General features: G+C 37.9%; 1 protein-coding gene across 11 annotated transcripts in view; it reads right to left on the bottom strand.

Moving 5' to 3' along the window:
- The window catches only part of tweek (transmembrane protein KIAA1109 homolog tweek), a 34,917-nt gene extending 20,402 nt beyond the window's left edge, over positions 1-14,515 (bottom strand). For 5 of the 11 annotated variants that reach the window (XM_043415975.1, XM_043415290.1, XM_043415436.1 and 2 more), the window contains exons 1-16: positions 14,208-14,515; positions 12,805-13,115; positions 12,579-12,722; positions 12,104-12,423; positions 9,726-12,022; positions 9,281-9,567; positions 8,613-8,916; positions 4,971-5,264; positions 3,586-3,958; positions 3,461-3,466; positions 2,388-2,891; positions 1,882-2,140; positions 1,077-1,424; positions 909-985; positions 409-745; positions 71-252 (exon numbers count right to left, since the gene is read on the bottom strand). In XM_043415975.1, coding sequence (XP_043271910.1) covers positions 71-252; positions 409-745; positions 909-985; positions 1,077-1,424; positions 1,882-2,140; positions 2,388-2,891; positions 3,461-3,466; positions 3,586-3,958; positions 4,971-5,264; positions 8,613-8,916; positions 9,281-9,567; positions 9,726-12,022; positions 12,104-12,423; positions 12,579-12,722; positions 12,805-13,069 — 5,997 coding nt within the window. In that variant the 5' untranslated portion in view covers positions 13,070-13,115; positions 14,208-14,515. The remainder of the gene's footprint in view (positions 1-70; positions 253-408; positions 746-908; positions 986-1,076; positions 1,425-1,881; positions 2,141-2,387; positions 2,892-3,460; positions 3,467-3,585; positions 3,959-4,970; positions 5,265-8,612; positions 8,917-9,280; positions 9,568-9,725; positions 12,023-12,103; positions 12,424-12,578; positions 12,723-12,804; positions 13,116-14,207) is intronic. The other 6 variants (XM_043415598.1, XM_043415839.1, XM_043415684.1 and 3 more) reach the window with 4 other exon arrangements.
- Positions 14,516-14,798: the final 283 nt, after the last annotated feature.

Raw genomic sequence — 14,798 nt, 5'->3', positions numbered from 1 at the left:
AATCCAACGAAGTTAGTTTAGTTCCACTTAAGAGCTTGTGATCGATTAAACTATAGTGACAGTCAATTACACTCGACTTCTCCTTGTCTTCTGTTGGCTGATGGAGATAATAATCGATGCATTTCAGCGGCGATGTTATCCGAGTGCAGGTGAATAATACTCTCGAATAATGAGCCGGTATTGCCGTTATCACAGCGTCTTTGAGAATCGACGATTCGTTCCGTAATCTTCGCAATTGAGAGTGAATTTTACCTGTAGCATGAAATACTTTATTGAAGCCATTTTTTGATCTCTTGGCAAGTCATTGGTTTTCGCAAATATCAATCTTTGGTTATTGATGTTTTTTTTAAATAAAATTATTCCAATTTTCCATAAGTTTTGAAATTAATAAGAGAAAATTTCATTAACCTATTCCAAGAGTAACGATTATTTCTTCTTGCTGTTTTTCCGATGTTTCGATGTAAACTGTTTCGCCTCCTCCAATATCAGTAACGACAGCGGCACTTTGGTGTCCTGGCAGAAATGCTTTACTAATTTTATTGACCTTCTTCTGATTCGGGAGTACCGTTGGCTTGTGAAAAGTTTGTACAACTTCGCGAGCTTGTTTTCCAAGATAAAATCTCGCTGTTACATCGTCAAAGCATATTGCGAATAAAGAAACGCACGTTAAATCACGTATATTGTCGAGAGCGGAGAAAGATATTATTTCTTCAACGACGGATGCTTGAAGAAGCGTGATGTTCAACTGTAAATGAAAAGTGAATATCTTATTTTTTCTAGGCCTACACAAAAAGTTAACTCATTAATAAGTTGATACTCAAGATAATGAGGAAGGTAAAAGAGTTACAAACTGATTATTCGGAAAATTGTTGGACATTTAAATAAAAACAGCAGTTTACTATGCTTACTTTTGGTAAAATAATGCTACCCTGAACCTGTGTTGTGATGCTTTCCTCGTAAACACTTGTTTGAAGAGCGATTTTACCTACGGATGCGAAAAAAAGCATTTTTGTTATTAAGAATACATGAAATGTATTCGAGCAGTGTTAATGTTGTGTTTTTTTCTCTCCACTGACTTTTCTCGTCACCTTGACCGTTTTTAATATTTCGCTCGGCAGTGGAGCGTTTCGAGCTCGTTTGAACCTGACTCCAGTAAGACAGGCTCTGATCTTGCTTCAAAATATTCGCGTCTTCGACCCGCGAGATGCACTCGCTGTGCAAATGATTCAGGATTGTCAGAGGATGCAAATTTGCTAGGGTCGGTGTTATAACATCAATGAAACGCTGGAGAGATTCTAGAACCATCGGACTCAACATGATGTCGACGTCACCTTTCAATTTAACTATCACGGTCGTACGTGATCCAGTCTCGTGTTGTACTGCCAATAATTCTTCCTCATCACGTACAACGCTATCATCATCAGCTATAATTTGAAAAAAAAAAAAATAAAAATCGTTGCTCAAACTCGGTAGAATAATAAAACCCTACTTCAATTCCTTATGCTATAATAATGAACTTGAAAATTCTTCAATAAAAAAAATATGTGGTATTTTAAAAATATAAAATATGTAGATCGAAGTCGATCATTAGAAAGTTAACTTGCTCAATCATTTCATTTTTCGTGTCATAAAGTGCAAAAAAGTCATGAATGCATAATTTAAAACAATAAAGATATTCCAATTTGTAGTTTTTTTTTTCATGATAATTAACTATTTGAGATAACAAATTGAAAAAAATCATCACCAAAGAATGTTTAAATGTGGCTGTAAAGATTCCATTCGTAGCAAAAATAGAATGAGCATTGTTAGAAAAATTGTTTTTTTTCTTAATGTAATTTCCCAAAACTTTTTCATATTCGTGCAATAAAATAGTGAGCTAACCTTCAGACTGTATCAACGTTGCGTTGTCCCATAAATAGGGATGAGTCGGTGTTTTATTGGAGGAAGTCGCTGTTGGTGAACCGTCAATTCGCGTTATCATCTTTAACGACGTGAATCCTTCGGTAATGGTTTCGAATTTTGGGACGTATCGACCACCGATATATACCAATCGACCGTCTTCGGTTCGTTTAAACATGGGCGTTGTAAAGGCATCGCTAGAGGACGGAAACGATGACTGATTCCAATTCGAACAACGGACCTAAAGGAAAAAAAAATCAGTTATCGTACTTCATATTTTCTGAGCGAAAATTGAGGAATTTTTAGAAACATCTATAAAAAGGTTGAGCAAGTTTGAACGTTAAAAATTGGTCATTCTTTTTGACCAAGTCAGAACAAAATTGTAATCCCCGATAAAAAATAACGAGTTATTATCGATTAATGATTAATATTTACTCGATGAAGCAATTATCCGTAACGTAGAACGGGATCTTAATTAATTTATTAACCTGTGTCAAATGACTGACGTAACTGGACATCAGTAACGCCGAATCGACGATCGGTTTATTAACTTGCATGTGAAGATTAACGAAAGTCATATCTTCCTGAGAGGAAACAGCTGAAATAAAACTCGTCGAAGATACGGAATGAGTGTCCGACGAATCGTGATGCGTTCCATCACGATTTTCTTTTCCTTGCTCGTCTTTACGATAATTTCCATTGGCAACTCGTTGGCCGCGACGGCCTGTCGTGGGTACAGGTTTCGACCTTTCGAGCGTATGGGCTTTTTCACCAATCGACACGTTCACGTTAGCCGTGCTTTCGACGATGGACAAATCGGAGGAATACTTTTTCTTCATACTATCGTTGCGATTCAAAACTGAGCCAGAGCCAACTATTGATTGGCGTAAACTTGATGTGCGACTTCCACCTAAACCATGACTCGTGTCCTCGTCCGCCGAATAAAATGCTTCGGAATGATTTTCCGACGACATCGATATCGTACGTTGTACCTGTTAAATGAAAAATCATAAAACAACGGGTTTCGATAAAACGTGAATGGTTAGCACACTTTTCAACAGCGAATTATGTAGCGTTTTCATTTCTAAATTCATGCTTTGTTCCTTAGCTATGATTTTTTCGAAACAAATGGTGTTCACACTGAAATTTCCTATGAAAAGTGTAAAAGCATACTGTTGGCGGATACAGAAACGTGAAATCTACAAAGAGGAACGTTTTTAATGGATCACACACGTCTGGCATTCAAATATCAAAATGTCTTTCAAAGTATTGGAAGAGTAAGCTCCATACGTATGAATTTTTTTAAAAGAATCTCCAGGATTGTTTCAAGTCGTTGATAACTTATTCAATTATGATATGCCGTAGTACATGTCGGTAGCGTCTATTAAAATTTTTTGCCATCGTCGTATAAAAAAAAATGTAACACTAAAAATGAAGCCCAAAAAAGGATTATCACGGTTATAAATGGGTCGATAAGCTCAAAGTTTCATAGAGTTTCATTCATGAAATGGAGGATGATAAAAAATTGGCATACTCTATTTTTGGGACTGAATAAACTTACTTGGGTCTTCGTTAATCACGAGATCATTAAAGAAGGACGTAAGAAACATCGTGTTTGAAAAGTAAATCAAACAATTATAGCTATGTCCATTTCGTTAAACCGAAAATGATAAAAAAAAGGCTTACTTCCTGTTTAAGTCGTTCTTCAGATTCACTTCTTGCGCACAATGAATGATGAGAATCCGAAATATTCACAACATCCGCACTCTTGGCTGTGGTATGGGTATTCGACGCACGTATGTCAGTCGTTACAAGCGGTAAAGACTGAGGACTGCAACTTTGTTGCAAAAACTCGTTGTCCATTGCATTGAAATAATCAACCGCCAGCTTAGAGTCGGATGCGCTACTCTTCGGTCCCATTTCAATTTCCGGTACACTCAGTATCGATTTACTCCTTTCCGCGTCCAGCTTTGAATCCGAGTCCAATTTTAGTGGCAATTGGGTCGAAGGGCTCGCGTCTACGAGACGCGAGTATGGTACGTCTTTCATATTCGTCCCACTGTTGAGTAACCGTTCACATGAATAAAAATAGTTCTCAATCGGTCAATTACATATTCCGCTATAAAATCTTCCTATTCTTACTTATTAAATGGCATTGAATGGGTACAATAATTCAGGAGTTTTTCGAATACTACCGCTTCATTTTTCGAAATTTTGCAAACTCATCCTTATAGAGGGGAACATTTTTTCTCATCAAGATTCACTGAATCGATGGTCCAGTGAAGGATATTCTCATCGAAATTTCTCACGTTTCTTATTTCATAAATTGATCATTTTTATCAATGACTTTTCATGTGATCAATGTGATCGATTAAGCATAAAAGCATCAACTTTCAAGTTCGGCAAATAAAGATAATGCGTTACTTGTGATTTAAAAAAGCAACTGAACTTATTTGCTTTTATGATGAACAAAGAAACAGTTAAAATTTATTCTCGCAATTATTAAAATTATGTGTAACTTATTTGTTGAGATTGATAAATTTTTAATATAATGATAGAGCGGTCGAAATACTTTCGTAATAAAATTGTCAAGCAAAATGTGACAACAGCCATTTTCTATTTATATGCATATCCGTATCTATATTTTAAACCAGCTGATTCATGGTGTTGTCAAACCTTTTCCACCGTTTATTCCGTTATTACTCGTTAACCTCAAATGAGTGTTTTTGTTTTTTCATTCCCAATTCATTTTCACCGGTAAGAAGGGTTTCTCAAGACATCTCGTTTCTGGCTCTTTAAAATTGGGAGGATTCTATTTCATAAAATCTAAATTGTCGCACAGGAAGTGTGCTTGCCATAAGAGCCTATGTGCTTTTCGTTAATCAAAAAGAGACTCGGTAGAGTCTCGGGACAAGTTTGTTGTTTTCTCGACAACTAAATGGTAGATCCTATAATAAATCAACTTTTAAAGCTGGAATTTTCGATTTCTATTCGCGAGGAACTTGAAAATTATTCGTTGGTTCGTCTCCATATTGTACTACTGTACATCCGCTATTGAATAGAAAAATTACCGCATTGAGGTGTAAGAAAATCGTCGTCCTAAAGGTTTTCTATCACCGGCACCGGCGATCGGACTGCCGGATGCCGTACTCAGTCTTGTACTTCCGGTGTCATCGATATTCGAATCCTTGTTGTGGTCCATCACCGATCTCGATCTTTCAACGCCACTTTTCAGTATCGACGATGGATAGCATAAATCCTGTAACGAAACGTCCTGAAGACTGTACGGCGGAGTGTGAAAAACCAATTGTCCATCGTGTAAAATCGATTGGCCAAAACCTTTTTCCTTTCCAGGCTCGTTTATTCTGCAAAACGAAATTCGGATTAGTATCGTTATTCAGTTATTAGGGGATGCTGCCCCGTTTTTGTTCGCTACTTGTCAAAACCTCGTCCTGTCAAACTTGACGTTCAATGTCAGTGATCATAAATATTTCATTTTTCCTATTTTACCCTGGATAATAAATCATTTCGCAGAACTTAACATCTGTCAAATTGTTGACACAAAACGTCAATGATAATGCGGTGAAGAGTTCATTTCAAATTTTCATAATGGCCGACGAGACCGAACAAACCCTCGATCAGCATTATTTATTTTTCATATCATTCGCCAATACCTATTATCCGTTTATTACAAACGAAAGAGACAAGAAACTCTGTGATCAATGGCTCATGAAATTATGCAGCGAAAAAGTTCACGGTATATCTCGGAAGCGCAACAGAAATTCGTTTCTCGCGTATTTTCTCATGAATCTTCAGGAACAAAAAATGACCGGACCCTTCTCCAAGCCTCCGGGAGACGGTCCGTTGCCCGATGCCAAAACAATATTTGGCAATGTCGAGTCACCGGAAAGCGTCGTGTCTGGGAATGAAGCTGTGGAAGGTAAGGATTTTTTTTCACGAATTCACCAATTCGTTCTTCATTGTAGATCCAATGTTTGAAATAAATACTGTGTTATTAAAGAATAAGTGCATTAATAGATTATCTCAAGATCATTTTCATTTTCATTTTTTTTTTTTTTTTTTATTCCATTTAGTTTTTTTTATGAAGATGAAGTCGCCAAGTCAAATCAAACAATTATAAAAACGATCGCGTTCACTTTTGTTTCTCCACAAGGAAGCAGAAATGTCTAATGACGTAAATTTGAAGAGATTTTTTGGGAAAATCGATTATTGAAGAGTTACTAAAGTTGAGGAAATATGAGCGTTTTTTATTTTTGTCGAAGAAAATAGCGAACCCAAATTTATTTGATATTATGAAAAGTGACAGAAAGCGATTAGGATTGATCGTGACATTTAACTATCAGACTGCGACCCTGAAGATTTCGAAGAAAGATCTGCAGACGGCAGGACATATGTGGCTATAAGATGCTTACCGAACCGTCGAGGAACTTATGCTGTTGTTGCATTAAGTTTGGACAAGGAAGAGGACGAATCAAAGGACATAATGATCGTACCTTGCTCCGTAGATCGAAGTAAATTACGTCATGTTCGAGCTTTGCACAGATTAACGACAAGCAACACTTTGGGTAGTCATCCCTCGGAAAGTCAAATGGAAGATTTTTATATGAGGAATATTGAGTCGAAAATATCTGGTTAGTTAAAAAACAGAATCCGCGTCGTATGAAAAATCCTGGAATCATCGAATTGAAATTATTATAGAGATAAAAACTTATATTAAAAAAATCAAAAAATAATAAAAGAAAATAGGAATGAAAATGAAAAAACATCTCTCGGGTTTAATGAAAGTTCGTTGTTTTTTTTTTTTCTATTGCGTAGTTCCAGGGTTTGTTAATCGATCAATTAATATGCAATTTCGTAAGTCAATTCCACAATTCATATAAAATGGAGCAAAAAAATAATAACTCATTTTGCATTGAAATAATGCAACCGACAAGACTATCGTTTTTTTTGTTTTCAATTCAAAACAAATACTCGATTTAAGGTGATATATCTCAACTGTACAAGACGCTGAGTTTCAACCAGGGCCAGCCTTGTGGCTCGGATCCGACGGAGATTGCCTACTACGAAGTATTGTTGCATCAAATAGACGAGGAGATAAAAGGTGTGGTGACCAGCGAAAACGAATTGGTACGATTTCTGGTGAACCGGCTTGCGCAGGACTTGAGAAAAGTGCCAAAAATGAAGCACATCTTTAAACTATCAACGGACCAACGGGATTTGAAATTGTTGGAAATACTTCGACAGAAGCTCGTTGTCAGGTAAAGCACGAGCTCACCCAATAAAAATGACAACTCGCAGGATTTGGTTCATCGGACAAAAAACAAAGTTCAATGATATAGGCAGCAGGAGGAAAAACGCCGAAATCTTATGGCCGAAATGGAGGAAAAGATTTTGTGCTCCGGGGCACGGTCCGACTGTTGTATGGGACGCTCGGACGTGACCACCGAATCGATGTGGCAATTGGCGGTAACGAGACCACTCGCTCAAAACGATATGAACAAATTGGCTGATGTTTATCCTGAAAATGCAATAGCAACTTTCTTGGATCTTCTTGCTGACGACAGGAATGTGATCCTCGAACGGGGTAAAAAACGTCAGAGGAAAGCCATGAATAGCCTACGCGCTGAAGTCTACAGAGAAATTCACGCCGGCAAATTCGAGTACAACAGAGCTCGAGGAGATTACAGGTAGAGCTAAAGAAGCATCGCAGCCCTTTTCTGTAACCTTTGTGTCTCCTGTTTTTCCTTTCGAAACAAATATTTTCTTATTTCAGGGAGTGGAATGAGATATTGTCGATAGTCGAGGAGATGTTGTACGAGGCCGGGAACCAATTGCTGGATGACGAGGACGAAACCGTAGAGCCACGGAAGAACGATGCGTTGCTTGTGAGCATGATAGCGAACATAAAGGAGACGAAGAACCTCGTGATCGAGGAAGCTCAGCGTTCAGAAGTGCTATCTGAAAAAATAAGTGATGCGAATACATGGAAATTTTCTACCATCGATGACCAAGGACAAGACTCATCTTGGGAAATAAAATCGACGATCGAAAACACAAGGCGCGAAATTGAGTCGTGCAAATTGCTCATAGAGGGACAGAATAGAAGAATTGCGGAATTGCGAAGCCAGCTTGATTACCAATAAATCAAATGAACGTGACAGATGAATAAACACTGTTGAAAAAGAAAATTTCGGTTAGAAAATTATTACGTGAAGTACATCGCGAACAATTCAGCCTTACGTATACCCACGATTGAGTAAACGAGTATTTTCTGTCGTTTTTTCACCTTAGTATCTTCAAATCACGAAATAAATCTCAATTTTACAATTACAATCAGCAACAACACTTCAACGACAAACGTGACTCGTTGGCAATGTATAAATTTTACTTATTTCTCGAAATCACTTCTTGAGTCACAGCCAATAAAACATTGTAAAACGTAAAGTTTCACAAATCGTTCCTACCAAAAAAGGCCACAACGAAAAACTTTTTCTTCCAGATCTTACCATTTCTCATAAATTACGATCGATATTTTGTTGTATTACTCATAACATACTTAGAGAAACATGAGTCCCAAAAAAAAACCAACTTATCCGGGACTGGGTCTAAATAATTCCTCGATGAGTAATTACAATTGTATAAAATTTGACTCGATGACGAGTCCTTTGGAAATGACGAGTATAAATGTATACCTGTACGCGGCGATGTTTATTCCATCAGCAAGATCGTGATAGCTCGGTTTGAAAAATCTCGCACCATTGCGATTTTTACCGAAAAATGCGCATCCTCCGATGCAGCCGCATTTCGTTGTTTTAACTCCACTCTCTTGAGGCCACAAAAACCACAATCTTTTGGTCGATGCGTCGTGAGTCTTGAGATATTTATTTTGCACGAGATGAAGGTTGTGCTCCGGAGTTGGTAGAGATATAGCCGCTTCGATTATTACAGGGCCTATAGACACCGATCCCACTTCAAGCCAAATGTCCGCACCGTCGCCTGAAAAAAATTCTCACGCAATGAGTATCTCATAGAAAAATCTCAAAAGATCATTGCTCTCTTAAAAAGTTCATTTATCTGTATTCATACTGAATCGTAATACGACTCATTCATCGTCAGCTCGAAAGTTTACAGTTTATGAACTTGATAAAAGAATGAGAAATCTGATACGAGTGATTAAAAAACGAATTACCGTAAATAATTTTCAATATTTCCAACAATTCGAAAAAAAAAAAAAATAGTTTGAAATAGAGAACTGAATTGAAAAATTAGTTCGTTGGTATTTTTATTTCTATACCTAAGCAAACAGTGGAGGATTCAATGTATGGAAGGATTCGATGTATCAGAAGCAAAAAGACCATACCAGACATTCTACTGCTGGCGTTATTGTGCGATCTTCCACTGCCTGCGGTATTGGTGTTGCTTGAATTAGTAAAGTGTCCTGCAGCTGAAACGAACTGCCTCGTCAGCACAGTTGGTAAAACGCCGGTAACCCCCGATTTGACCTGTTGTCCATGCAAATTGCAAGTGGAAACGCGGATCGGTGATATCCAAATTTGCGTGGCAGTTCCCGCTTCTTGAAGATAAAGATCAATCGCGTCGATCGCGACACGTGTCATTCTGTATTTGATGTCCTCCGAACTGGGACATCTGCGAATTAGTAAAAGTATTTTAAATAAATCATTTCTCATGTCAAATTTGACTTTGATAAAATATTGAAATAATCATTGAACGATTAGCATTGTACTATTGAAACGCTGAAGTGGTAAATTAATGTTTCAAGGGGGCAGAGACATTTCAAGGTCTACCTGTAGTGATTATCGGGATCGCTGTCGGAGCATTGTAATGGTGGCAAACCATGATGACAATGATGGGGTAATCCGGGTGGTCTTAGGGTGTTTTCCGTATTTTTGGCCATAAGAACAAAAGTTTCCAACGAAGTGGCCAAATGATGTAATTGAGGTGACGTTATTTTACCGCTTAGTTTACCCAACTGAACTTCGATGAGCCAGGCGTACTCGAGAGTTTCTTCATCCAAGCTGCGTCCTTCGTTGCTGAACATAGCGTGCCCTCGTACTTGAAGTGAACTGAGCATTAAATGACCCTGTTTCAAGTGAGTTTCTTTACTGGGTCTTGTGACATTGTCGGTGAGTAGCATAATCGCAGGTGAGAGGAGTAATTGTAATTCGGTTTCTTTGAAGCCTTTTTTCATTTCGAAACCAAATCGCTCGAGTAAAATGACAGGGCAGGGTGGATCGGCGTCGTTACAATTTTTAATTAGATGGGCTTGTATGTCGTGCATCGTAATTCCAACGGTTACTTCGATAGGACGATAATAGCGTGGATCAAATGACTTTGTTCGTGTTTCCTCGTCTTCGATCGACGCCTCGACACTGCTATTGTTTTGCACATCACGATCTTTGCTTCTCTCGTTAGCGCCGCTACCAGTTGTGCCTGAAGATTGAGTGGTTCGAGATGCTTGCATATCCGTGAACGATTGATAATAACCGAATATATTTTCCTTCAAATGTATGAAATTTTTAATTAACGATCCATAGAGGATTAGAGTGGAAGGTCCTATCTCAAGCTCCAAACTGACTTTGTCAGGTGCTATCGACTGGGGATCAAACTTTTGTGTACCGTCCTGGGTCCAATGTAGACCGGGTGATTTTCGACAACGTGGAATACGCATCGGTGACAGGAGTATCTCTTCTTTTTCTGGTGTGGTTATATTGGCCTGCGGCGTCGGTCCTAATGGTGGACAAGGATGATAAGTGTAGTTTATACTCAAAGCTACTATTGGAACTGACCAACAATCAACCCATCCAGCACCTCGTTGACAAACGTTTCGCCATTTCTTCTGTCGCGGCATATCAGCCAAACGCTTCGATGTACCGTCCCGCGTCATGATCTTCGCGTTTTTATCCAATGCCAACATTATAACACGATTAGTATTGACTTCTGGAAGATAAAACGAAAGATCGACGCTTTCGCCCTGAATCCAAAAACGTAGTGGTATCGTAACCGGTAGGAAATCAACGAAGGGTAGATCGAAGGAAAGATCGAAAAATTCGCCGCAAAAAGCAATGTGAGCATTTTCCTGATTCTGCGATGAACAATCGATCCAATTGTACTCGTTCGAAATAGTAATCAACTCGAATTCCTTGAGCAACAAACTAAATTTCCACGTATAAGGAACGAAGTGCAGTATATCTGGACGCGATTTACTTGCCCAATCGTTAATCATATCCTGAAAAAATTCTTTGTGCGAATAAACGAGATTGGCGGTTGCTTTGCAACCGGTTAAATTCAACGTCCACTCTTGATGATCGTTCCATCTTATTGGATAGTGACATTTAACTCCGAACTCAAGGGTCTCGCTCTCGACCAAACTACGGTATTGTAAACTCGTTGTTGCCTCGAGATGCAACAATTGCCCAGTTATTTTCGTCGTAAATCCATCCTGCAGTACAATCCAAGGCATTGTGATCTCGAGATACGATCCTGCACCCACGTTCACATGTACCGCGTTCGTTTCACGATTTTTACTGAACAAAATGTCGACTGTTGCCTCGTTCAATGTTGACAAACGTATGTCGAACGATTGTACCTGACGTTTGTCACCGGGTTTCGGTGATTTAGTGATTTTCAACGGCTGATAATCGTTGGGGAAGAAAAATTTAAAAAGATTCTCACGTTGACGATCTGCCCAAGGACCATAACTGAAATCCGTTCCTTTGCCGCACTTGACATCGATCCCCCATATCGGTGGCATCGCCTCGACCATATCACCGTTCGCCAGTCTTATCATCTCCGGATGTTCCGGTACTACACCGGGCTCATCCATGTAATAATATACTTCCATATTGTTCGAGCTCAAGACGACGAAACCCTCGCCCATGTATCTCGGTGGATCGTCTACCATACCCGTATACTTTGGACTCGGTGCTAATATCACTTTGAAATTTTCCGCTTTGCACTTTGTGAAATGCATAAAATGATCGTGACGCGACGCAGCCGGCTTCGTCGAGTAAACAAAGTGGGCCTCTTCCACCGTTAGCGATAATGTCGTCGGTACTAAACGATTACCGAATACTATTCTTCCCTGAAATTATTCAAAAATATTATCAGCCTCTTTCAATGATCAAAAACGAAAAAAAAAAAATGAAAATGCTTTTGAACTTACTGTACAAATATCTAATTTGATAACAGGTATCAAATCGCGCCACGTTCTCGCTATAACATGAGCTTCTTGTCGTCTAATATTGTCCACGTGACGCGATACGTCCATTGCGTTTATTTGTTGACGAGTCTCATTTGCCGCGTTGCTCATCGACTCTGCGTCTTTGTCGTCCATATTCATACTGTGATTTTCAGCGTCTGGAAACATCTGTGACGATAGGCCAAACGTTTTCTCTAGATGAGCATACAAGTGGCCACGATTGTACACGTGCAGCTCAAAACCATTCAACATCACAGATAGACGCGTATCGGAATGTGAAAGATCTGAAAAACAATTTTTTTTCAATTTCCATTGTACTATTTCAGTTGATCACAATAAACGTCACACAAAAATGGCTGAGGATGATCGAAAAGATGATGAAAATAAAAGACAGTTGCAGAGAAAAGTAAATACTCAAAAGTTTTGAAAATTTCTATACCTTCCGAGACATCCTTGGGCACATAACTTCTCCACCAACGAAATATAAGCCAACCATCTTGAATTCTTAAACTATAATCAGTCGTGATGTACACTATATCTCTGAACATAATTTTTCCGCTGAGAGCACTGAGTGTAAAAGATCCTGTAGAAACATATAAAAATAAATACTGATCAATGTAAAAAACCAATAATAAGCCAACGAGATATAATTTCAAGAAACTCACCGACTTTGACGTGTCCTTGCCTTATGACAAATCTGTTCAACAGCCTCGTTAAAATGTACCCTATTACACGACTATTGTAATAGGCGATGTAAATAATCCAGGATATGGCGGAAACGAGAGAACAAAGTAACCAAATAAAGTTACTGTCTATCCTCAAATCTTCGAGAATCACATGATCCGAATAATTCCAATATGCTGGCTCTATCCCAGTAAAGGATGGAGCTGTTGCGTTGTACAATTTGACATCAGCCATTTCGACTTGCATTTATTGGAAACTCGTGTTATATATCATCGCCAGAGTCATTGCCATGCTGAAAGAAAATGTTTATAAGACCCATTATTCAAAGACGGTATTATTATTTTTAATTGCTCTTGCTATCACTATTGTCAAATGGATAGGCTGGATAATATATATTCATATCAATAATGCTTTAATATGGATAAATGTGCAATGAGAAAGTCATCAGGAAAACTTTGGCAAATAAAAAACATGTCTTCAATAATTCAATAACTTTTTTTTGTACCAAACTCTTTCAGAACCCCTTCAAATTTTGCTATCTTTTATTTTTCATACAGAACAAACAAAAGGATTAAGGAACGACATTCAAGCAGCTATCATGGTGTACAAAAGAATTCAAAATCATTGAAAAATTTTGAAATTACAAACAAGGATTACATTGTTGATGAGGCTCTACAATTTAATGAGAAATTTTTAATGAAATGGAATTTTCCTTATGACAGTAACATTCACAGATTTTTGTTTTATTGATAGATTGGTCAAAAATATCATTTTATTTTCTTGTCATTTTCATTATTTGTGTAAAATTATTATGTCAGGACAATGTAAACATAACCTGAGTATTTAATAAACAATGAAGAACCTATTTAGATTGTTGGTTACCATTGTATGATGGCAGTACATTTGTTAAATAGCTCATCAATTCACGATGACTGAGTACGTGACTAATATTTGTCATTGCTGATAAGGCTGTGCACGATATACATTCATATCTATGCATATATACATAAGAATACGGATAAAAATATAGATATATTTATCCATATATTCGTACGTGTGTAGATAAATATAAATATCTTGATAGAATATACGATTGGACGAATAATGTTTTTCTCATTATCACTCCGAAATTCTTACCTACATCAGTGGCAGAAAACTGTCAACAATCGAATTATACACACACGATTGAAATAAAAATTGATTTTATACAATTGACACTCTAACTGTTGACACTCTAGATGGATTTTGTTGAATCTTGAATTGTTATAGAAAAGAAAAAGTATCGAAATGAGGAAAGACTTGTTATATCAGGGCACCAATCACCAAAACCGGATAATCGACGAAGACGAAGAATCTTGATCCTTATTAGAATATGATTTCTCACCTTTACACTACGATTTTTGTTACGAGTTTACAGTGATATTCATCATCCACTACTTTTTTCTATAACCAGTGTTTGGAACATAGCGATTTTTTCGTTGAACATGTCAAAGTGCGTACTACTGTCATGACGAATAGATATATGTACACTCAGCTGAGCGAACATCGACACTAATTTATTTCCGCGCACGTTTAGTCGCGAAGCTCTCTCTCTCTTTCCCTCCTATACAGTTTTTCTTCGACTTCGCCGTCAAGAAATCACCATTGATTTGTACAAAAATACAACTTCAGATTGTACCTCAGTCGAATCGTTTTTGATGGTGTGTGGTCGAGGCCAATCGCGGCGGCGGCGGTGTGTGCACGTGCACACACATGCTTACAGAGGTTACACACGCATATATAGCTACGCGTACAACTCGGTCGGCACGGAATTCGGTTTATTTCTCAATATCGACCGGGATTGGCCGGGATGATGGAATTTTATCCGCCGTACGTGTGTTGAGTGTTTATAAGATTGATCTTATTCTGAGTATAATTTTTGATATTTGAAAGAAAATATAAGTTTTACGCCATTCTCATTTTATTAGACATCAAG

The sequence above is a fragment of the Venturia canescens genome, chromosome 1 (assembly GCF_019457755.1).
Source record: "Venturia canescens isolate UGA chromosome 1, ASM1945775v1, whole genome shotgun sequence".
NCBI classification, from domain to species: Eukaryota; Metazoa; Arthropoda; class Insecta; order Hymenoptera; family Ichneumonidae; genus Venturia; species Venturia canescens.
This window is presented reverse-complemented; position numbering and strand designations above follow the sequence as displayed.